Genomic DNA, 25359 nt, shown 5'->3' on the forward strand with positions numbered 1-25359 from the left:
AACCAAAATATAACTAAACTTACAGGACCAAAACCCAAAATTAAATGCTTACAAAATTAAATCACGAAACAAACAAACTTATAGGATTATTTTGTCTATTATCCCGACTATATAATATCACACTTTCAGAATAATTTGATTACAAATTTCTGTTGTATAAAATCAATGAATAAGTAAAAGGAAAACAAGTGCATTGCCTTTGGAATTATCAATTGCCCTTTTATTTCCTTTTTTACACATAAATTTTCAAAAAATATATAAAGGGTTGTGTGGTTAAATTAAACGAAACGGTTTCGAAATGCAAATATAAAGAGTTGGCTTACTTCCTAGCTACCCGTTTCCCACCTCCACTCCAAACATTTCAACCAAAAATAACCAAAATTAATGCAAACTTTTTATTAAAAGTTCAGCTCCAATTAATTATGCATTTATTATGTCCCCAATTAAACAATAATTTATTAAATGCAAATTGGCATTATAGTCAAAGCCGGCATCCCCTAACTCCATGCACTAAATATTGCTGGTCCTTTATAAAATAAATAATAGTAACTGAATTTGAAGATTTAATTTTGTATATATCGGATTATTAAGTGTTTAATATGTTGCTTTAATTGAGGTTAATCACATTTAATTTCAGTAATGGCTCTAGTTCTTGGGATTTGTTGATAAATGGAGCTTTTTCATTCTTATTTGAAAAATAATAATACTAGAACTGGTTTTTTAGCTATTTTTAGGTTTAATTAATTTGTACAACCCATAAACTTAAGTATCAGATGGGTTTTAATTTCGTTTGCATAAAATTGAAATATAAATTAGTTCGATTTTAGTATAAGGATAAACAATTGGTTTAATTTGGATAAACACAAATTAATCCCCTATCACAGTTTCCAGAAATTTTTACACTAAAAATTAAATCTCTGAATTAAGTTTTTCGACTTTCCAATGAAAAATTATAAACCACGAGAGTCAAAGGATTTTTAGGAACTTTAAAGCTTGCATGATACACATGTATATCATCTATGCCTAGCAAGCTAGTATCTCTTTTAATAAAGTTTGTTCTTATAAATTAAACTCAATTTGCGGAGACACACACATGAGATTAGTCGACTCAATTCATAGAAAAACAATGTTTTTGACATGAAATTAATATTTTTTAATGAGTCGGGTCGATAATAAGATCTATTTTACAAAATTAACCTTTGAGACAGTTTCAATTCGCCGTTGACTCACATTGTCACACACATATATCTTATCATTATTTAATCAATTAAAATCCACCTCTTTTATGAACTAATTTGCGATAATTTATTAATTAACTTATTTAATCCTATTTTTTTATACAAAAAATATTCAATATCATTCATGTTTTAAAAATTATAGCTAAATGAAAAAATCTTTAATTTGAAAATTAAAGAAAATTTCTTGTTTAGATAAATATTGCAACTGTATAAGTGCATAACATGTGTATAAGTGCATGACACATTACACATGCAATATGACACTGGTGTGTGTGTGTGTAGAGAATTGTTTGTGTACGAGATGTCTACCAACTAAATGCAATATAAAATTTAATTTCATGTATAGAGAATTTTCGTATAAAAGATAATTATATTGGAAATTGGCGTATTTGTTGCGTTTTAGTGATTATTTATTTATGAGAACACTATACATTTTGTATTTTTTTAATTTTACAATTTATTTTGTTTTTTGTTTAAAAAAAACACTTACTTTACAAGGGTTTTTTTTTTATAAAAAAATTATCGATTACTTTAAAATCTCGCTTTATGATGATACTTAGCTAGAGAGTTGAGATGTAAAGAGTCTAATTAAGAATGTTATTTAAGGAAAATATTATCATGTATACAAGTATTATTTACACAAACGTAAACAACACTAATTTCATTTCACATATATGAGGAATGCTTGTCACCTACTCCTAATTCTACTTTTAAGTGAACACTTCAAATCTCTAACAATTCTCCACCATTTTCAACACACTCGGTGCGTCTGAAAAAAAAGATTCAATTTTTTTGTTTTAGTTTTTCTTGATGATGGAGAAATACAGATGCAAACTCTGCTCCAAAAACTTCATCAATGGAAGAGCTTTAGGCGGTCACATGAAATCTCACATGATGAATCTTTATGCAGCAAGAAAAGATCCTTTTGATTCGAAGATGAAAGGGGCTGATATTGATTCTTTCAATACAAATTCATCGTATTATTCCACCTCGGATGAAGAGGATTCGTCGTTTGATGCTGTGGGTTCTGTTGTTCTTGATCAAGATAGAGAAAGTGAGACGGATTCATGGAAGAAGAAGAAGTACTCCGGTGGCAGAAGATCCAAGAGGGTTGTAAAGTCGAGAACTTGTGGTTTTGAAAGGATTGAAATGGAGGGTTTTTTGCAAGTCAAGAAATCCAAGAGTTTTGGAGAAGAAAAGGGGTCGAGTATGAGTTCGATTTTAGTCGGGACACCGGAAGAAGATGTTGCTTATTGTTTGATCATGCTGTCCAAGGACAAGTGGGAGAGGGATGATCATAAGTTCGAATATCGAGCTCGAATTCGAATAAAACAAGAAGAAGAAGAAGAAGAAGAAGAAAAAAAAAAGAGAAGTCATGAAGACGGTTGTTCGAACAAAGTTAGAGGGAAGTATAAATGTGAGGCGTGTAATAAATTGTTTAGGTCTTATCAAGCACTTGGTGGGCACAGAGCGAGCCACAAGAAGATCATCGTGGCCGAGACAGGGAGGAGTCATGGTGGTTCAAAGGCGGCGGCGGTGCTGGAGGAGAAAGTGCACGAGTGCCCTTTTTGCCCGAGAGTCTTTAAATCAGGGCAGGCACTTGGAGGCCATAAAAGAACACATTTTCTTGGAATTTCAAGAAATGTTATAGAGACTAGTACAATTGTGAAGCCATTTCCAAGAATCCGCGAAAATTTGAGTATAGATCTTAATCTCCCTGCCCCCGAAGACGACACGATCTCACCGCGCTTGATTGTTTGATTGATCTGATGTAGAACTACTAGCTAGGGAGTTTTGGTTTTTTAGTGGTCAAAGTTAATGTGAGTATAAACTATAATTTGTTTGTTTACCAGGGATTATGTTATGTCTTGTTATTGACATTTAGTATTCATAACTGCGACTCAAATATCAACCAAAATCCAATTGCTTTGTTGATTTCACAGTAACAACTATAATTTGTTTGTTTACCAGGGATTATGTTATGTCTTGTTAGTTGTTACTGTGAAATCAACAAAGCAATTGGATTTGGTTGATATTTGAGTCGCAGTTATGAATACTAAATGTCAATAGCAGGTATCTGACTAATTAAAAGGACAGTTTGATTTGAAATATGAGAATTAATTCATTTGCCTCACTTAGAAAAAATGGCAGGTGGAAGGTTCAAAAGATGTCTGGATTTATACCAAAGAATTGTTGCTCGGTTCATGCAGGACTGGTGACACATTAAATTAATTTTTATATATCCACATATATATATATATATATATATATAATATTTTATTTGATATTTTTTATTTCAATTTCACAAGAAGATCTACTCGAAAATAATATAAGTTGATGATAAAAAGCTGAATTGTAACTGTACCAGCTTTTTGTTTCCCATTATGTTTGTTCAAGATATAATTAAAATATATTATCCTCAGTCACTCCCCCATAGTTTATTTCCATGCATCGTTTCGAGTTGGTTAGACATCTTAACTTCAGTTACATAAATTAGAAATTAGATAGATAATTTTTTTTGATTAAAATATATAATCAACATCATATTTAATACTACCTATGTACTTACAAATCGACACACACACATGGAAGGTGATTACACCTAGCTAGGTTACAATAAGATATAGATGGTTTTCTCTTTAGTTAATGAGGATTGATTTGAATTTGGATGTGATTTGGTGCCTTGATGTCGATTAATTTTTTTTATTTAAAATTTTTAATTACTAAAAAATATTAGCGACGGTTTTAGTTTTAACCGAGGATTAATTTTGTCCTTTCAAAATCTTAACTTAGTGTAAATAGAACTCTCTATTCGATGTAATTATGGCTGAAGAAGACAAGTACCCGGATTCTTAGAAATTTTTTTATACAACTTTTATAAAGCTTTCTCAACTTTTTTTTTTAACAAAATTTGAAATTTTATTATGAAAAAGGTCTAGAAGTTCTTCCTAAAATCTCGGCCAAACACTATTTTAAGGTTCCGTTTGGTATCATTATTAATAATCTATGTATAAAATTATCATATCTAATCACACGTTCTTCTCATCATATTATTTATCTATCTATTAATTATAATTTTACGTCAATCAAATCATTAATTATTTATCTTACATCAATCAAATCATTGAATTAAAATTACTATCTTACCCCATATAAATAATATTATTTATATTTCTTTTTATTATTAAAAGGATAATATGGTAATTTATCATTTTTATATAAAATTTAATCAAAAAAACTAATAAACTATAATATATCAATCAAATCAAATCAAAAATCAACTATCTTTTCTCATTTATTTTTTATTACATTACATTACTTATCTATATATTATTTATCCCATCACGGGTACCAAACTGAGCATTAATAGTTAGCATTCCAATTTTTTCCGCTTTCTTTAATCGACGACAGATTTATTATAATTGATCGAACATGAGATATTCTTTATGATATTAGATTAAACTTTTTTCTTAAAAAAACCATAATATTCCTTAAAACAAAAAATCTGAATAATCTGAAACGAAAAAGCTTTTTTTTTTTTGGTCAAATGGGAAACAACACCAAAAAAAAAACAAATATTATGTATTAAATACGTTTGAAAAAGACTTTTTACAGACATGGTGTTGTTTCCCATTTGACCGAAGCCTGAAATTCGGAAGTCCGATGAATTCCAGCCGGAATCTTGTTGATTACCTAACTGCTCATGTTTCTCTTTACCATTCACGAATACCGAAGCCAATCCCGAACCCGAACTCGAATCAACGGTCAGCTGTCCTCCGATGGTTCTCTTCCCTCTCGGTGCACCAGCGCCGCTCGTTCCTGACGATCGTCGACCCCAATTTCATCAAAATACTCCTCCAAATGCGACGGAAGATCCTATCCAATGACTGCGGCCGTTTCATCATCCTCCCCGACCTCCCGCAAAACGACAATTCTGCTCTCCCCACTCTCTGTTACCGGAAATCTGACGGTTTGTTGAGGAGATTCTCCGAGTTCAATCACGGTGAACGCGCGATTCGTGATTCTGTCGAGCTGTTCAGCTCGGGAGAAGGGGCGGGGAGCGAGAAAACAAGTGGGTTTCTTCCTATTGATGCGATGACAGTGAGTGAGGAATTGGTGGCGGACGTCAGTAAGTTTCTTCAGATTGTTGATGAAGTTGCGGGAGGGGGGTTCTTGAGTGGTGGGGAGGAGGGGGAAATCGCGGAGGAGTGGGTGGAGCTGGGGTGGTTAAAGGGGAAGGGATATTATAGTTTGGAGGAGTTTGTTGTGAATAAAATGGAGGTTGCTCTAAGGTTGGGCTGGATGAGTTGTAATAGTGGGAAGAAAAGAGGGTTGAGGTTGAAGGAAAGGTTGAATGCTGCTGGCATAGCAGCGAATTTGTTTTGGAGGAAGAAAAGGTGTGTTGATTGGTGGGAGAAGCTGGATTGTTCACTGAAAAAGAAAGTGCTTTGTGCTTACTTTGGAAAAGCCGCAAAATCACTGGTATGTGTCACGAATTTATTTTGAATCGTGTATTTTTTTGTTGTTAGGACGATTAATGTGGTGAAACAGTGGAGCGTAGGCCTGCATCGGGTAATAATTGGGCCTCCATTTAATAGCTGTGTTGTGGAGTTTATTGGAAGTAGTACTTTGATGGTTGCTTGCTAATTGTATGTTATTTTGTTCTTCATGTATTACATATCGTTGATAGTGTAGGACAGCTGTTGGTTAATCAATTTTGACATGAACTAAGTCTGGTTATATGGAAATGGTGTTCCTGATGCTTGCTTGTCATGCATTTCATTGTCTTGTAACTTTTGGGTTTTGGCGTGGGCTGAAATCTATTGTTTTAAATCTCAGGTTGCGGATGTGATAAAGGACAAGGATTGTATGTGGGATGATGAAGTGTGGTTCTGTGATTATCTTGGTAAGCAGCCAATAAGATGCAATTCTGCTAGGTTGGGTAGGAGAGACTTCTCAACCTTCCAAGGCACAGATTTGGAAGTTAAACGGAATGCCAACCATGCACATGGTTCTAGAAATCCATCTCTTTTAGATTGTAAATTAAAGAGTTTGTATATTCTTCAGGTTATTTCCACCTTGTTATTAGAATCTAAGCATGGTGAATATGGCAAAGAGGAACTTTTTTTCAGCTCTTTGGAAAATGTAAATAGTGTTTCAGATAGTATACTAAGAAAGTTACGAGAGTTACTCATGGTTATTTCATTTGATTCTACAAAAATTGAGTTACTGGGGGAGGAACTCACAAACTCCCCTAGGGAGAAACTTAACAAGAAACATGTCATTGGAAACCACAAGAAAAAAGGAAAGAACCGTAACAAAAAGGTTAATGGTGTTCCAAGACCTTGTCAAGATGGCTCAGAACCAACTGAGCCTATTGAGGTTTGTCTTTATTCCATATTCTTTTGAACATAATTTTTTGAGTTTGCATAATCCTATCTGATTTGGTTCAAATTACAGGTCAAAGAATGTGGATTATCTTATAGCAGTAAAGATGGTAGACAGTCCAGTAAGTTTGATTTTGAAGATCGGGCAATGGATCTTACTCGAGGGAATATCTTATCTGATGATATTATGGTTGTCCTTTGTCTTTTCTTTCACGTAGTTAATGACCGGCAATAAGTGATATAAATGGATACTAACTGATTGACTGTCTCCAGGAACCTGTTAAAGGAGTAACTAATGAAAAAATAAGAAGTGCTTCTAGGAAGAATAGGAAAGAGAGAAAAAAGCTTAAAAGCACTAGGTCCAATGGTGCAGATATTGGGAATAGTCAATCAAGAATCACTGGAGTTTCCTCGACCTCTGCTAGTTCACATTATGGGTCCTCAACGTCTAGTTGTACATCTAGAGGATCAAAATTTGAGTCTTTGTCAGACAGTACTATGGTTGGGAATGGTAGGCTCGATGCAAATTCAAATGTATGTAATTCTGCAAGTGCAACTATCGTGTCACAAGTCAACAGTGACTATTCTGTTGGCTCGAGTGGCAAAATCGGCTCAAAGAGCCATCGAGGGTCATCCAATCCAGTCCAAAGTGGTGCCAAAACTTTTTCAGATAGTTCTTTGAAATGTGACTTGACCTACCACACAACACCTGGTAAGCCTGTATTAGAGTTTAATGACTTTAGGTGCATTGGTGTTGTTCATCATCTTGGAAGTGATACAGATTCTAATAAATATTTCTTGAAGACAGGTAATATAGGAAAACAAATGAAAGGTGGTGAATCAGAAGGCAAACCAACTCTTTTTCGTGAGCAAGGAACTTTAAGTGTCCTTCGAGTTGGGGCCATAAGTTCACCAGCATACATTTCTTACGAGTGGCCGAATGTAGCCCCCATTCATCATTCTGCCAATACTCATCTTCCTGCTGCCACTGACAGACTGCATCTTGATGTTGGTCACAATTGGCAAAGTCATTTTCACCGATCTTTTATTCCAACTTTACAAGTAAGAAATCCTCCCATCGACAATGCCTATAGTGGGATTATGTCTAGACCTTTGCCAATGAGTTCAGATTGGCCCCCTTCGGTGCATGGTGTTAATAGACTAGTTTCATCCGTTACCTGCAATTATGATTCTGAATTCATTTTACGGAGGCAGTCTACTTTTCAGCGAGGCTTCACTGCTCAAACTGTACAGTGCAGTACAACTACTTCTGAGGATGAAAGGACGCTTTCTGGTGACCTGAAAGACTTTGTTGATGTTACAAATTCACAAGAAATGGTGGAGGAGCACGATAAACACTGGATGTCTGAGGATGAATTAGAGGCACATGCCATCTCTGGGATGGATTATAATCAGTATTTTGGTGGAGGCGTGATGTATTGGAACCCCTCGGATCATCCAGCAACCAGTTTCTCTCGTCCTCCCTCTCTTTGTTCAGATGATAGCTCTTGGGCTTGGCGGGAAGCAGATATGAACAGGGATGTTGATGATATAGTGGCTTTCTCCTCCTCTTATAGTACAAATGGTTTAACCTCTCCATCTGCTGCTTCGTTTTGCTCCCCCTTTGATTCTTTGGGTTCAGGGGCTCTAGGTTTTGTTATACCTGGAAGTGAAATTAGTGGCAAGATGCTACATTCTTCCTCAACAATGACAGATGCTGCAGAGGAGAGTGTCTCAGGAACTATGTCCAATATTTCGGGTGATGGAGAACTGAAGACCGTGGATTCACTTCCTTACCCAATTTTGAGGCCAATAATCATACCAAATATGTCACGAGACAGATCAAGGGCAGATTTTAAACGTACTTTTGATCATAAAAGCCCTTGTGTTCCTCCAAATACACGGGAACAACCTTGGGTTAAAAGGCCTCCTTCTCCTGTAGTCCTCTGTGCTCCACGCGCTCCTCGCCCACCTCCACCATCTCCTGTTGGTGATTCTGGAAAACACAGGGGTTTTCCTACTGTTCGATCTGGTAGCTCAAGCCCGAGACACTGGGGTGTCAAAGGCTGGTTCCATGATGGAGTCAATTTTGAGGAAGCCAGCGTACCCATGCATGGGAATGAAGTTGTTTGGCCCCCTTGGAGAAACAAAAACCTTTCAGCTCGTCAGTTGACTCAGCCTTTGGCAGGAACACTGCTTCAGGACCGCCTTATTGCAATTTCACAGCTAGCTCGTGATCAGGAACATGTGAGCATTATTCTGGTGTCATATTTTCTTCCAGTGAATTCGTGAGCATATATTCTCCCCATATCTTGACTCTTTTAATTGTCCTTGACTCCTTGATTACTCAGCCAGATGTTGCGTTTCCTTTGCAACCACCTGAATCACGAAACTGTTCCACTCACGAGGCATCTCTGTCACTGATTCATGACATTCTCCATAATGAGATCAACTCTTTCTGTAAGCAGGTGTAAAATGATAGATGGGCAGCTTCTACTCATTTGAATTTTAAGTTTATAATGATTCAGTCTAATTCATATCTCTATGATTCGAATTGATCTATTACTGACACAATTTTTTTATGTTGCAATTTGCAAGGTTGCTACGGAGAATTTAATAAGGAAGCCTTACATTAGTTGGGCTGTTAAGCGTGTTGCACGGTCTCTTCAGGTCTTATGGCCTCGCTCTAGGACTAATATTTTTGGTTCTAATGCAACTGGTTTGTCTCTGCCATCTAGTGATGTGGATCTTGTGGTTTGTCTTCCCCCTGTGAGGAATTTGGTGAGAATTTGTTGATTTGGATGGTTTCTTTACGTTTCGTAAAGAAAACCAAAGAAATACGAACTAAAATGTGGTCACTTTTCAGGAACCTATTAAAGAGGCTGGGATCTTAGAAGGACGAAATGGCATTAAAGAAACCTGCCTTCAGGTAGTCAGGATTCCATATGTAGGGATCTCGTGCAATTTTTCTTCACACCAAATGGATAGTTGAATTGTTTAGGCAAGTAGTGTAAGACTACTGAATCCAGTCTACATAGATGGTGTACACACACTAAATCAAACTCTAAGTCCAATTTTAGTTGACTGTTCCATTTATTGTTGGTGATTTCAAACAAATTATGTCATGAAATGGGAGTGAAAAAGGGTTCCCATGGGTTGAGCATGATTTGTTTACACTTAAGATAGTTTGTCTCTGTAGCGACCGCTCCCAAACTCGTGCTGTTTGGCACAACATTTCTTGTTTCGTGAACTTAAGATGCAAGTGTTTTTGAGTTGAAGAAATTATTATTATTTTAACCAAAAAAGTGAAGAAAATGAGAATTATAAAGGGGCTGCATTAGCCAGAAAATTCCATTTAGAAAGGAAGGGATAAAAAATGGAATATTCATAAGTTTCTAAGTCGATTTAACTCTTTCTTTGTTATGCAAATTATTTAATTTTCTTTGTTTGGTACTTTTGTTAATAAGTTAAAGGAGGAGAAAGTTCATCATGATCTGCTTTTGCTTTTCTTATGATTTTCTAAAGTTGCAATCCCTGTTTTTTGGTGTGCGAGGGTTGCGTGTCAATACCTTTTTTTCCCCACAATCGGAGCAATTTGTTCCTCAGTTATTCTGCCAGATATGAGATACCTCATGGTTTTAGCTTTATGTATTGCACCATTTTTTTTAACAAATTGGTTTTTCCTCCTAATTCACCTCTTGTGTAAAAGCAATCATAAATTTGAATCTGTTTATATGCTAGTGGCAGTCCAGCATTTCCAACTTTATATTAATTTACCTTGTCGAGTAAGTTAACAGTGGTTTTACCCTGCAGCATGCGGCTAGATATCTCGCAAACCAGGAATGGGTCAAAAGTGATTCTCTCAAGATTGTTGAAAATACTGCTGTAATTACTACTACTTCTATTGTTGGTCACATTTTTTTTTTGTTGTTATTTTCCAATGTTTTATGGTAACAACTTTTATCATTTCAGATACCTATCATCATGCTTGTGGTAGAAGTTCCTCGTGATCTGACTTCCTCTGCTTTGTCAAATGTTCAAACTCCACGAGAAGCCCATGGTGGTGCAGATTCTGAAGAAGGCAAACCTTTTCCGACGGATACAGCTGGCTCTGAGATCTCTCTTTCACTGAAGTGGTGTAACACTAGATATGATATTGTTTATGGTGCCAAATCTGTTCGTCTTGACATTAGTTTTAAGTCTCCCACACACACAGGACTTCAGACTACTGGACTGGTAGTTAGTCAAATCTTTCCCTTTGAATAGCGTTTCAACATGTTCACACAAGCCTCATGTATGACAATTGATAATCTCTTCTGATGTTGTGAGTTCTCTATCTAGGTTAAAGATCTGGCGGATCGATTTCCTGCGGTAACACCTCTTACTTTGGTGCTGAAACAGTTCTTGGCTGATCGTAGCCTGGACCAATCTTATTCCGGCGGTTTAAGTTCATATTGCCTGGTTAGTTCTCCTTCAACAGGATGTTGCCATCACTATTGCTTTATTATTTGTAATATTTTGTGTATTACACACTTGGTTATGGAGTGGAATTAACCTGGATGCTGTTTTACTTACCCACGTGTATTGGGGACTTTCTGTTTGACAGGTGTTGCTAATCACACGTTTTCTGCAGCATGAGCATCATCAAGGCCGGCCCATTAATCAAGTATGCATACTTGCCAATTATGATGACTCATCTTTCTTGCATATTATTTCTCAAGTGTATCATCCTGTGCTTTTTCTCGTTTGTGCTGTATGGCTTGATACTACCACATAAAAGTTTAGCATAGTACCATAGTTCTGCCAGAGCATGGAGAATGATGTCATCTCCATAATTAATTAAATAATCCAACTATTAAATAGTAAGAAAATTGTGATAATTGTGGGGTGTTGTACTTGTATCCTCTGAACTTGAAAGTAAAAGTGAAAAAGGTTATTCCTGTGCTGGCAGGATCTTTGATGATGTATTTGTGGAAATGTGAGATTTAATGGCACATTGCTTATAGAAAATAATAGAGTTGATTATACAATTCTCGGTTTCTTGGAAACATATCCAATTTCTTTATTCCGAGTGTATAAGCTAATAGAAAAAGAGAAATGAGAAATAGAAAGAGGTGCTTTGTTCTTAAGTTAAAGCAATGGAAGCATCTCATATCTCTAAATTTCACTTTCGTAATTGTTCTATTATGATTTTGGATTTGAATGTGTGAGGTTTTTGGTGGCCATGCTATTTTCCATGTATTTAGGCATTTCTTGGGGATGTTGGGCTCAGTGTTATGATTTTGGATTTGAATGTGTGAGGTTTTTTGGTGGCCATGCTATTTTCCATGTATTTAGGCATTTCTTGGGGATGTTGGGCTCAGTGTTACTCTGTTATTGGATTGTCATATGATGATTCATACTTCTGTTGGTTATTTTGAAGTTTACTGTCACATTGCCAAGATATGTATTCTTTTCTACCCCATGCTTTGGCAATGCTACATTATGGTCTAACAAAAGTATGTGCATATAGTTGTATCGTGTTATGTGAAATTATCAGCTTCTTTGTACTATGATATCATTCACGTATCTTGTCTTGCTAGCTCTCTCATCAATCTCTAGGGTTAGTAGAAACTATGGTTCAAATTTGCGCTATTTGAAAATTTTACCTTACAGGTTATTGGATGTATTTGGTTCCTACTTTGTTTCATGTTCTTTTGATATGTTTGTAGAATTATGGAAGCCTTCTGATGGATTTTCTCTACTTCTTTGGGTAAGTAAAACCTTCTTGTCCGAAAGTAACATAAGTTTGCATTATATCATCTTCCTACAAACCAACCAGTTCACATGCTTTTATATTCCGTCATTTTTTCATATTTTTCATTATCCCTTATCCTATAATGGAAATGCCTTACCTTGATTATGATGTCACCTGTTTGCTTCAGGAATGTATTTGACCCACGTCAAATGTGTATCTCAGTACAGGGAAGTGGGATATATTTAAACAGGGAACGTGGGTGCAGGTGAATCCAAAGTCTTGTTGATTTTATGTAATGAAATTCACGGTTTCTATTTTATTTTTATCGTCTACTATGTAATTTTGTAGCATTGATCCACTTTACATTGACGATCCTCTTCTTCTGACCGATAATGTCGGGCGGAATTGCTTCCGCATACATCAGTGCATCAAGGTCAAATGCAGCCTTTATTCTTAATTTATGTATTCCCACTGGTTTGATATTATTTTACATTTGAATAAATATATCATTGAGTTTTCCTTTCGGACTTCATTATTGGGTGTCAAATTTAAAATTAGAGAACTTGTAGCACCAATTCAATAAAACCTCTCGTCATTTGCCGGCTTTATTGATATTTAATTTAATTATCAATTATTTGGGGCAGTTTAAAATTTGGGTCAAGTGTCTGTTTTTAAAAATGTAGGCTCCTCTTTGTATTCAATACAACAAGGAGGCCTACATTTCAAAAACACACACACACACTAGACCCAAATACCAAAATCATCCCTTTTATTTTCGGTTATTGTGAAGTAATCTCTGAACATTTAGCTATTGGTTATGCAATGTCTATTTATTCAATGCATCCTAGGAGTGTCTAGAATTTAATATTGCTTCTATATCTTTTTTGCTCTGCCAATAGTGTCTGATGAATATCGAAACGGATTAGGCACGGGTTTTTATTTTTTCTTACACAATGTTTGTGCTTAAGCGGACCGTCAATAAATTAAATGAAAATGAACCTGAGAGCAAGATGGTAGGTTTGGGTTAAAATCTCTTGAAAATATTGCAAGTAACACTAAAACGAATTCAGGTACTAAGATATGGGAAAGTGCTCCCCATCTAGTTTCAGAAGAGCGAGAATACCCACTTGAGGAACTTCTTTTACAAAAAACATCTGCTTTCTTATCCCGATGTTCTCAATTAGCTAAGGTGTCAGCAACATTAGCTTGTCCTTTTAAGTTTTAACATTTGAGTACCTATATCCAAATATAATTGCTTGATGCAGGCATTTGCGGATGCTTATACAATGCTTGAGAATGAGCTCCCATGTCTACCTAGAAATAATGACTCAAATGCCAAACCTTTCAGCAAACTACTTCCAAAGATTATTCCGAGCATCGGAAATTTGGTTGGTTCCTAAGAGTCTTGGAACAATTGCGCATGTAAAATATTTTCAGAAGCCTTCGAATTCCTGTCCATCTCCAACCATTCTTCTCTGACAACCTTCGCCATTGATCACCAACCATTTTAATCACCAGAACCGCGAGATGGTATTCTCAAATTCTGAGATCGGAATATTGATGCCCGAAATCTCATATTCAGAACGATCATCTCTAGAAGACAGGACAACTTCTCGACTCACAGTACCCCATGAACGGATGCTTCCGGTACGAGCTGGTGAAAGAGAGTTTCCGTCCATTAAGAGGTTTGAGCTGGCATGTTTCTTTATTCCTTTTTTTTATTTCTTTTTCGAATCGCAATTAAAGGATAATATCTAGTTGGTGATTCTATGACAAGCAATTCATTGTAAGAAATATTTTAATTGGCATTTGTCTTCAGTTAATTCATAGAGGAAACACGTTCACAATAACGCTGACTAAAAGTAAGCGATTGCCTTTAGCATAAGTTAGTAACATAAACTTTGCCATTCTGCCTGCCTTTTTCTATTCATCTTCTTTTAGCTTATATAACTTAGTCCGACCTTTGATTAATTAAGTTGAATGTCCGGACAGCTTGTTATAAACGTTCATTTTGGGGGGAGATAACTAAGGGAGATATACGTTTATTTCGGGGGAAAATAAGTAAGGAAGTGTTTGCAACCTTTAAAAACAAGTGATTATGAATGTTTTCTTTAGAAATTTGTTAAGAACAACTTTATAATCACTTATTTTTAGAGTTTTCAAACACTACCTAAATACGATCAGTGATATGTTAGTTATCTGAATTTATTGCAATCATTTGCTGTATCAACGTAAAAGTCCATCCTCATATATGCAGCATCTTTTTATGTTTCTGTTTCAGATTTCTTGATCCACTGGAAAAAGGTTGTCCATGTTTGCTCCTGCACTTTTGTGGTTGCGCAACGGTGACATTGACTTTGGTCGACGGGGATGATTCATTCGATTTGAGGATCGGAGACAAGCCCCCGTTGTCGGGAATAGCTAGCTAGCTTTAGGAGCAGCAAAACAGGGAAGGCGAAGACAATCGCTGCCCTCAAGTGAACATTGTTTTTTCGGTTTTTTATTGTAACAGAAGTTTCATCCTGGTATTTTTCCAGCTGTGTGTGTATTTAATGATTTTTTTAAAACCAAAGCCTTGTAGGTTGAGTCGAGCAATATATGGCAATCTCAGAGTCAATTGCATTCCTTCCTCGGATCGAAGACTTATAATGATAAAGCATCACCTATTAGTTCTTTCTTTCTTTCCTTCCTTTTTTCCCCCCTTTTTAGTTTTTTTTCACCCATTTTTTTGTTTGTCTATTATTTGTCCCATTCATTACCATATTGCCAATACCAATATTTTTAATACACACACACACCCATTTTGTATGTACATAATTGTACCAATCATTTTACATATTTCGGCAATTTTGTAGATTATCATAGTACTTTGTATGATAAATTTTAGATTTGAATTGATTGAAATATTAAATTGCAAAACAGAAAAATTATAAACACCCAACGCTTATGCAAAATACTAACAAATAATTTTTTTTTAATTACAATTTGAGAATAAGAGGGTGGGAAGTCTAATTTGTTTAACGTGGATTAAAACCCACGTGACTGACGACAAGAGAGATTTTTTACAAGCGATTGACAAAATACTAATAAATAAATATTTTTTAAAATTAAATAATTAAACATTATACCAAAATTTAATTCAGCTATTGAAGGTGTAAGGGACCGGCCCGGGCTATGCTACACTGTCCGGATGCCCAATCAAGGGCAGATGCTGCATTGGGTGATCTTCATCCGGTGTAACATAGCATCTGCCTAGGGGACCCCGAGGGCCGAACGAGTCCTATGTTAGAAATCTTTATCCACCCTCTACAACCGACACCTGTACATTGGATTTCTTTTGCATTCTTTTTCGTCTTCCCAATGTTTTTTTTAGTAATGCTACATGTACAACAATTTTTACACCACAAAAAATTCAATACAAAATTTTAATTTATCAAATCTCACGATACATTGAATGCAAAATCTCACGATATCATATCAAAATCTCATGAAGTAATAGCAAAATATCACGATATAATTGTTGTAAATATCGTTTTACGATATATTGGTTGTACCTCTAGCATTATTCTTTTTTTTTTGCAACTGTTTTTTGAAAAAAAAAATCGGGTTAATACACATTTTGGTCCATCTTGTTTGTCGTTTTTTTCAAAATAATTCATTTTCTTTTCGAGCTTTCAAAATGATCCCTAATGTTTCATAATTATTCTCAACTTGGTCATTGTCGTCATCATTCTGTTAAAAAGATAACAGAGATACGACCCGTCTCTCCCTTGAAGTTTTCGAAATGGGTTAATACACATTTTGGTCCCTTTTATATGTCATTATTCCTAAAATAGCCATTTATAAAACGGTATTTGAAAACAATTTTCCTCAAATTGAGAACCTCCGAACGGATGCACCAAATCACGAGAATAAAAAATTCGAAAGTAATGGAAAACATATCAACAATTCATCTAAGGTAAGTCAATGTTATTGACATTAATTTGTTCTTTTTATAATCGAAACACTACACCACTCATATAGCATAGTAACCCGATTCTTCTATTTGTGTGTTAATATTAAATTATACAATATTTCTCTCCGAATAATATTTTTGAAATCCTTTGCATGCAAGCCAGTTATTTCTTAAACTCAAGAGTTATTTAATTCAAAAATTAATATATATTTTGTTATAGTAAATAAGTTTTCGAAAAGAAATGTTAAAATTTATGATTTTAACAATGAAAATACATGACAAATTTGTTTGCATATAACATATTAGCGAATAAGAAGCTGGAATTATTGCTTGCATTTGATTAATGTTTTATCATTGTCCGTGATATCCCCCGAGTGATCTCATCACATGCTTAGACCCAATTCGAGTCCATAGAGACCAAAATAGGTAGGGGTGACAAAATTTACATAAATCCCGATCTGTCCCGATTCTCGATCCGTTTTCGTCCTGAATTTTTCTCGTCCCGAACTTTTTCCGATCCGATCAATTTCGGGATCGGGATTGGGATAGACAACTCTTTCCGACGGGATTCCCGACCCGACCCGAATATAAAAATAATATTTTTTAATTTAAAAAATATTTTTTTTTAATTTTATGTTTTAATATTACTGTTTTATAATTACATATCATATAATTTTTTTATATTTATCTTTTTTAATATTAACATTGAGTTATAAATTTTTATTTTATTTTTTTATTATTATGAATAATTTTTTTTATTAATCAAGTAGTTGTTTTAGTTTATTTGTAATGTATTAAAAAAATATTTTAGTTTTTTAATGGTTATATATTAAAAAAATTTAATTTATTTGTAATGTATTAAGAAATTGTTTGATTTTTTGTCATAATTTTTTTAAAAAACATATTTACATACAGGGGCGGAGCTGGTTCAGGCCCAGTGTGGGCACTTGCCTACACTGGGCCCAAAAAAAAAAGGATATATAGGCCTAATTATTAGTTAAATATAAACCCATTAATTTTTTTATCATTGTTGATCCCACTACACATTAGATATGGCCCAAATTCCATTTTTCTTAATTCCTTGCGCAGTTGCGCTATTCTTCTTCTGCTCGCCCCTGGAGTTGGGAACTTTTCTGCTTGCAGTTGCTCTCATCCTTCAAACTTCAAAGATCGTCATCCGGCCAGTGATGCCCATCACTTTTATGCTTTTTTTTTCTACATTGGTCTCCTTATTTAGGTATGTAAAAATGTAAATAGGCTAATAATTTTGTCTGTGATGAGATATTAGGTATTTAGGTTTAATCAAATTGAACTTCTTATTTATTGTTTAATTGGAATTTTAATTATATGTAAATTATATATTAAACTTACAAAAATATGTGAATAAAGAAATAAAAATGAATGAAGATTACGTGAGGGTCATTGACAATTTAGCATTCTTGTGTTTTTTTTTTCTGGATACAATAGGTTTTTTTTTTTATTTTGAATTTTGATGTGTAATTATTGGGTTTGTTTGTTGAAAAATTATTGGTTTTTAGTAGATCAAATGTAAATTGTTTTGTGATGATTTTATTCTTAATTATTTTTTTGCATTGACCTAGAATTTGTATAATTTTATTGTATGGGTTCTTAGCATATCGAACTACTATAGTATGTCATCGCCTACACTGAAAAAAATTCCTAGCTCTGCCACTGTTTACATAGATTTTTTTTTAAAAAAATATTATTCGGGATTACCTTCTCATGACGCGATGGGATCCCGAATGTTCGGGTCCCGAAACATTCGGGATCCGACACTTCTCGGGTGCGGGATCGGGAGAAAAAAAATATCTCAATTTTTATCGGGATAAAAATCGGGTAAGGAGGTTACGGGACGGGTCCCGACCCGATTCCACCCCTAATAATAGGTGTTATCACTAAAAATTTTGAGTTGATTTTCACCGGTATCATCTCATCTATAGCTATAGATGAAATGTATACTTCGTCAAATATAATAATTTAACATAAATTTTAGGTTTTTTCTTCCACAACTTGACACTGATATAAAAAAAAAAAGACTGGTTATTTTAATTTAAAAAAAATAAGAAATATATATTTGCATGTGCAACATCAACTGATTAATTAATATATTTAATCCAATTCTATCTATTTTCTTACGAATTAATTAATTAATATTTTAAATCCAATGCATGTCGCTTACACGTGTGAATTGTAGCCAAATACTGACCACCTCAGTTCCAGTCCAGCAGGAGAATCCCAGCAGATACCTAGGAATCATCCCACTCAAATATCCTCGTTCTCCATTTCTAGAATTATATTATATTTATATATATATATTCTATTAAAGGTCATTCTCACCCATTTCCATTTACAATTTTAAAATATCTCCATTTTGAGTCTTTGACCCTTATTCTCGATATATAAACAAAATACTTGTGCGTTCACACAAATTTTAAAAATTATTAAAATATTTGAAACTTGAAATAAACCAAATACTATATAGTTAGGACGGAGACAAGAGTATATAATATCTCCACATTGATTTGCTTAATTTGAAATATTAAGATGTCAAATTTTATTATATATATATATATATTTTTAATCTTGTGAGAACTCATAACTATGATAAATCTCAAACTAAAGCAGTAACAGCACGTAACCATTACAATAGATAAGATATGTGCAATAAGTTTGCTCGAGAAAATGGTGGATAAGTCATAGGAGCAATCGAACTCCTGATCAATTATCAAGAGTTTATCTATTCCATTAACTCGTAGACTTTTGAAAACTGAATTTGATTGTAATGTAATGAATTGATTTATTAAGGTTGCACCTTTTAATACTAAGATAAAATAATATAATGGGAAAGAAGTCAAGTGATTTTAAGGAATTGGGGTGGGGGGTAGATGAGGTCGCAATTGAAGAAGCGAATATGCTGAGGAATTCACTGTTCCTCTTCTCGCCACTCTCATCACGCCAAGCATATGCTCTCCAAATATTCTATCTTCTCCCAATAATAAAACCCACCCATTTCCCAGTTTCCGATTTCCCCCATTCTCGAATTAATCACTCGGTGCCATGAAATTTGGCAAGAGATTGAAGCAGCAAATCGAGCAGTCTCTTCCGGGATGGCGGGACTATTTCCTGTCCTACAAGGAGTTGAAGAAGCTCCTGAGGTTGATCTCCTCCGCGGAGAGCGGCAAGGCGGAGGCCGAGTTCGTCTACTTTTTGAACGACGAGATTGACAAGTTCAATTCCTTCTTCATGGAGCAAGAGGAGGATTTCATCATTCACCACAAGGTTAATTGCTTTACTTTCCATTTTGCGGTTCCATTTTCTCTTCGTATGTTTCTCAATTAGCGATGAAAATGGGATTAATTAGTTTTTTTCAATGTATATATATTAATTCCAGTTTCGAATTCATTAGATCCACTGTGTTCTGCTTCTGTTCAAATTTCATTTTCACTTACTGTGGCATTTAACTGTTTGCATCTGTTTTTTCTACTTCACTTTTTTTTTTTTTTTGCCCCCGAGCTTGCATGAGAATAAAATGGGCTCCATCGATCACAAATGTTTGTAAGACTCGTATTGTGTGTTGGATATTCAAATCATCAACAGTATATTCCCCAATATCGCTTCTGTTGAACCAGCTACATTATTGGCTACAATAGCCTGAGTGGAGCACTACCGCTTTTTACATACGATGATGATAAAAGTGTGTTATTCCCATCAAATTGTTATTGAGAATCATGTGGGAATTTTTATTTTTTTTATTTTGGAACAATGCATTAGTTCAAGCTCTGTTTAATAGCAGGGTTTTGACTATGCTACATGGAGAAATTCCAACCTAGCATAAATGGACCCCATAGCGGCATAGCCCCGAATAAATTCGGGGTCGTTGAATCGGAGGTCCGGGTGAATTTATGTGGGGTAGACTGCCGAATATGGTTCGACTAATTTCGAGTAGCTTGCTTGCTGATATGATATATCCAGTCTTGTTATGTTGATTGAAGGTGTTAAATAAGTTTGATTGGTGGTGAAGGAGGATGTTTCGTTATTGATTGAGGAATTAAAGATTAGTTACTGTGAAATGATGCAGGAATTGCGGCAGAGAATAGAGAAAGTGATGGAAAATGGGAGTGATCAGAAGGATTACAAGGAGGAGTTGGCAAAGATCAGAAAAGACATCGTTAATTTCCATGGTGAAATGGTTCTCTTGATGAATTACAGCAACATTAATTACACAGGTACGAGCTAAAATTCATTGTTTTTACATTTATGTTCATATATCTGTGTTTGAATCAAATTGTTTTTATGAGAAACAATAATACTGAAATCAGATATAAAACTTAGGATTGGCTAAGATACTCAAGAAATATGACAAGAGAACAGGTGGAGTACTACGTTTGCCCTTCATCCAAAAAGTATTGGAACAGCCCTTTTTCACCACCGATCTAATCTCAAAGCTGATCAAAGAGTGTGAAAACACCTTAGACTCCGTGTTCCCGCCATCGGAATCGGCCGTGGGAACACTCCGGGGAGAGAAGGAAGCTTTAGCGTTGGCCGGTGAAGGGATATACCGGAACACCGTGGCGGCGCTTCTCACCATGCAGGAGATGAGAAGGGGGAGCTCTACTCTCAGCCATTTCTCATTACCGCCGCTGAAATTTCCGGATTCCGACATAATCCACACCTTGCAGATTCTTCCGCCTATACAAATCCCCTGATGATATTTTTGGTGATTTCTAGGACAAATTACTCTCTTTTTTATAAATATGATATGATCTATATATATTAGGGGTAACGTTTTTTCGTTTCATATTTTGCAGTGTCAAGTGTGATATGTTACGATGGGAATATTAATATTATGTGCATGTGGATTGTTTTCTTCCACGGCTGAAAATATTAATAATTTTATCACGTTTCACATTTTCCAACGTAAAATGTGTCTGAATTTATTTGTTTTTACATAAATTATTATTATTATTGTGTCTTGAAATTAAAGGTGGATATGGATAACAACCAAATTCTCAGACACAGCTTGATTCATAGATAAAATGATAAATGGAATATAATATAAAGATAATAAATCAATATATTTGAATAAAATTAATAATCATATATAACATTAATAATTTTGTGGAATTTAAGTCAAGTATTCAATACTTACGAAACAAAACTCAAAAAACTTAAAGATATCTTCTAGCACATACTTTGACCCGTTAAACGAGATAGGAATTAGAACAACATGAAAACGCACAGAACGTAATGACAATAAGTTGACGAACAATGCGAGAAACAAATTGAAAACCTTGATAAGTAGTATAAATCTTTGCTAGAAAAAAGAAAACAAATCTCACCATTTACATGAATAATCAATACGTTCAAAACCTCACGACAATATTAGGGTATATATAATTTATTATTTATTTAAAAAACTAGTAAATAATATTTTGGTACATGAACTATTGATAAAATGTCAAATTGATACATGAACTATTGAAAATGGTTTAATTGGTATATGACCAAACTCAACGGTCAATTTTGCCCTTTACTTAAATTGTTTTAAGTTGAATATTGTTATTAAATTGATTAATTGAACTACATACATATTTTTGTCTTTTAAATTATTATATTAATTACAATTATAAATATAAATTCATTTTTACTAATTACTATACTATAAAAAAATAAGATTATATATCATGTATACGAAAAAGTATTCAACATAAAATTTGTAGATCATAAATGAAAAGACACACACATATATATCATTTTTAATTTGATTAATATAAATAATAATATTATAACATAGATAAATAGAATAATATTTTTTATTATTTATTTAATACTATTTAATTTTGAATATATAATTTATCAATTGTTATATATGTGTGTATGTGTATGTTTGTATTAATTAATATTTACAATGTTCTGTACAATAAGTACGATCTTTTTTTTATAATATAAACTTTAAATAAATATAAATTTATACTTATAATTGTATTAATAAAATAATATTGAAATATAAAATGTGTATCTATTTTAATTTAACAAAAATATTAAACTATAAAATAATGTAGATAGGGTAAAATTGACTTTATAATTTGATTATGTATCAAATTAAACCATTTTCAATAGTTCATGTGTCAATCTGACATTTTACCAATAATTCGTGTATCAAAATGAATTTTATTCTTTAAAAAACCTCCACTATTTTTTCAGTATTTTTATTTATTTATTTTGTTTAAATAATGAAAAGTAATAAAAATGTAATCCAAAATATGAAAAATAACAAAAAAATCCGGGGAACTTTGAACCCCGATCATCCTCTTCCGTTGCTCAGTTTCGCTCAAACGCAAGAAAAAAAAAATCGATTTTGATCCTTTGGAATTCTTCCTTGACGGTGTTCTTACGATACGAGGTGTGCATCTCTTCTCGTAACGATCTGAATTTCGTAGTTTTCCGTTCGGTAGCGCCGGGATTCTTTTTTTTTTTCCGACTGGTATTGGTAAACCTTGGTTAATTCACCGATTCAATCTTCAAAATCTATCAGTTAATACTCAGGTTTCGAATTAGTGGGTAATTTTAATTTCTGTATCTCCTCTCCCCTACTGGAAAAATTTCTAGTTAATAACTTGTGTTTCAGTTACCCAGCTCGATTTCTTCTTCTTCTTTTTTATTCTTCCCTTTTTTTAATGCGCTGTAAGATTCTTTTTTTACTGCTGCTGAACTATGTATGACTTTGATAACTTTCGCGGGAAGTGTAAATAAGTTTTGGCAGAGAATGCTAATGTGAATATGCAGCTGAAATAGCTTGGATCAAATGGGATGATTTTTTTTAACTGTGCTAAGAAGGTGCAATAACCTAAGATTTCGTAGCGGGTACTCGGTGATTTGGCCTTTATTCAAGAAAAGAACTGGGAGTGTAACTCCAAAAGTATAGCCATGGAAGATTTTGTTCATTGTTGTTACTTGGTGGGGAATTTGCTCTTTGAGTTATTTGTTGGCTATTGGTATCATAAGCGTATAAATACGTGGTCTATGCTAGATAGATTTGTAATGTAGCAATCGAGTCAGATTTTTTTTTAAAAAAATTGATACTAAAGCTTGAGTTTGGCTTGAACTGGAATGCCCAAAAATTTTATGATGGCGCTTGCTTTTGACTTTGAAGAATAGGGCCTATCTATTTTCAGAAAGTTTTTGGATTCTGCTGTGCTGTAACCGTATTCGCTCGCCTCTACAGTTTAGTAAAAATGATGGGTGGTGTTTGTATTGAGACCTCTGTCCGTTTTTCAGGTAATCTGAACGCTTAGTTGGATTTTTTCCCCATTAATCTTCAGTTCACGAACCACAGCATGGCATCATCACCCCAGCTTCTGTCTGGTGTTCCAGTACTTACTGTCTCTCATTTGAATTTTAAGAATCCCAAGTCATGGAAATTTCAAAATCTGCAATACCAGAGAAATTTTCCTTGTATTAGTAGGAAACATTGTGCTGTTGTTCATGCAAATATGTCTCCATGGGAACCTGCTCCTACAACATATGCCCCTGAAAATGAAGTAAAATTACTGAAGTTTGAAACCGTGAATTCTTCTGGTGATCCAGCAGAAGCTTCAATAACTAATGATGAACACCTTGTGGATACGAACAAGAATCCCAACATGCAGCTCCAGTACCTTAGATGGCCTTTATGGTTTCTTGGCCCAACTGTTCTTCTAGTCACAGGCGTGGTTCCCACCTTGTGGCTACCGGTTTCATCAATTTTCATTGGTCCCAACATAGCTAGCCTTCTTTCATTAACAGGACTAGACTGCATTTTCAATCTTGGTGCCTCCCTCTTTCTTCTCATGGCCGATACTATTTCCCGGTCCAAGGATAATACTCAAAGTTGCTTCAGCAAACCGCCCTCGAGTTATCAGTTCTGGAACATGGTTGCAAATGTTACTGGTTATGGCATCCCCTTGGCAATAGCTTTCGGTTCTCAAAAGGGATTTCTTCAGCCTCAACTGCCCTTCATTTCATTTGCGATTCTATTAGGTCCTTACTTTCTGCTTTTATCTGTGCAAATGCTTACCGAGATGTTAACATGGCACTGGCGATCACCCATATGGTTAGTGACACCTGTTGTTTACGAGTCATATCGTTTGTTGCAACTGATGAGAGCGCTGAAGCTTGGAGCTGAACTCGGTGCACCATCTTGGATGGTGCATACCATTCGGGGATTAGTATGTTGTTGGGTGCTGGTTCTTGGCATGCAGCTGATGAGGATCGCTTGGTACGCTGGTTTTACAGTTGGAACTTATCAGCAACATTCTGCTGATGCTGTGTGATCAAACGGTGAAGTCCATTTCAAGTGCAAAAATTTGTGAGAGCAAAAACTACAGATTTATATTTTGCAAAGAATGTAACATAAAGGCGGATGCATTTGTCGGATAGAGTTGTATCACAAAACTTCCTGCCAAGATTGGCTTATCATCACAACTGGTCTTTGAAGTAGTTAGACACACAACATATATGTATATAAATGTACAACGCTTCTGCGGTGGTGTTAATACGATGATATAAATGTTTATTATGCTTACCTTTTTTTTTTTCCCTCCAGCGTTGTTGTCAAGCGAAGCTTCATATATTTCAATCGTCTCTCTGGGATGGTAGGCCTCAAGTATCTAGTCATTGGAATGGAGTTATCATGTTTGATGGGTGTGAATTAGTAGCCAATTGCATATAGTCAACCTGCTTAATTTAAAATGGATAAGGTGTTTGCACAGCAGAGAATCCAGGTTGCACTTAACTATTTCCAGTAACCAGGCATATCAATGTTCTAAAAACAGAATTAACTAGGATTAAACGTGAAACGTGATGAAAATGTTAAGATTTGGGTAAAAACAAGAAAAAACGGATTAATCTCGTCGAGATTAAAAGTGATTTTTTTAAAAAAATAAATTTATTTATTTTAAACAAAATTATATCAATTAAAAAATATCAAAATAAAAACATTTTTTTTCAAAATAAAAAAAATACATCCGATCATATATCTCT

General features: G+C 34.5%; 4 protein-coding genes across 6 annotated transcripts; all 4 read left to right on the forward strand.

The window, feature by feature from the left end:
* Positions 1 to 2017: 2017 nt before the first annotated feature.
* LOC140867560 (zinc finger protein ZAT9-like) lies at positions 2018 to 3024 on the forward strand. Its single transcript, XM_073272634.1, has one exon. The coding sequence runs from the start codon at positions 2049 to 2051 to the stop codon at positions 2997 to 2999; it is 951 nt and encodes a 316-aa protein (XP_073128735.1). The 5' UTR covers positions 2018 to 2048; the 3' UTR covers positions 3000 to 3024.
* Positions 3025 to 4849: 1825 nt separating this feature from the next.
* Positions 4850 to 15039, forward strand: LOC140860022 (uncharacterized). Of its 3 annotated transcripts, none has more exons than XM_073262753.1 (17): positions 4850 to 5720; positions 6078 to 6620; positions 6699 to 6815; positions 6899 to 7337; positions 7434 to 8872; positions 8977 to 9093; positions 9224 to 9406; positions 9492 to 9554; positions 10439 to 10510; positions 10598 to 10861; positions 10967 to 11086; positions 11232 to 11291; positions 12337 to 12377; positions 12550 to 12627; positions 12711 to 12795; positions 13628 to 14057; positions 14644 to 15039. In XM_073262753.1, the coding sequence occupies exons 1-16, from the start codon at positions 4902 to 4904 to the stop codon at positions 13760 to 13762; spliced, it is 4575 nt and encodes a 1524-aa protein (XP_073118854.1). In that variant the 5' UTR covers positions 4850 to 4901; the 3' UTR covers positions 13763 to 14057; positions 14644 to 15039. The 3 variants fall into 3 exon arrangements, with proteins under 3 accessions (XP_073118854.1, XP_073118853.1, XP_073118855.1); XM_073262752.1 differs by having other exon boundaries at positions 13628 to 14047; XM_073262754.1 differs by lacking the exon at positions 12711 to 12795 and having other exon boundaries at positions 13628 to 14047.
* A 4180-nt stretch (positions 15040 to 19219) lies between these two features.
* On the forward strand, positions 19220 to 21226 carry LOC140863644 (SPX domain-containing protein 3). Its single transcript, XM_073267222.1, has 3 exons — positions 19220 to 19617; positions 20417 to 20564; positions 20671 to 21226. The coding sequence occupies exons 1-3, from the start codon at positions 19396 to 19398 to the stop codon at positions 21042 to 21044; spliced, it is 744 nt and encodes a 247-aa protein (XP_073123323.1). The 5' UTR covers positions 19220 to 19395; the 3' UTR covers positions 21045 to 21226.
* A 1388-nt stretch (positions 21227 to 22614) lies between these two features.
* On the forward strand, positions 22615 to 24895 carry LOC140863643 (uncharacterized). Its single transcript, XM_073267221.1, has 2 exons — positions 22615 to 22741; positions 23617 to 24895. The coding sequence occupies exon 2, from the start codon at positions 23676 to 23678 to the stop codon at positions 24648 to 24650; it is 975 nt and encodes a 324-aa protein (XP_073123322.1). The 5' UTR covers positions 22615 to 22741; positions 23617 to 23675; the 3' UTR covers positions 24651 to 24895.
* The last annotated feature ends 464 nt before the right edge of the window (positions 24896 to 25359 follow it).

The sequence above is a fragment of the Henckelia pumila genome, chromosome 4 (assembly GCF_033568475.1).
Source record: "Henckelia pumila isolate YLH828 chromosome 4, ASM3356847v2, whole genome shotgun sequence".
Classification (NCBI taxonomy): Eukaryota; Viridiplantae; Streptophyta; class Magnoliopsida; order Lamiales; family Gesneriaceae; genus Henckelia; species Henckelia pumila.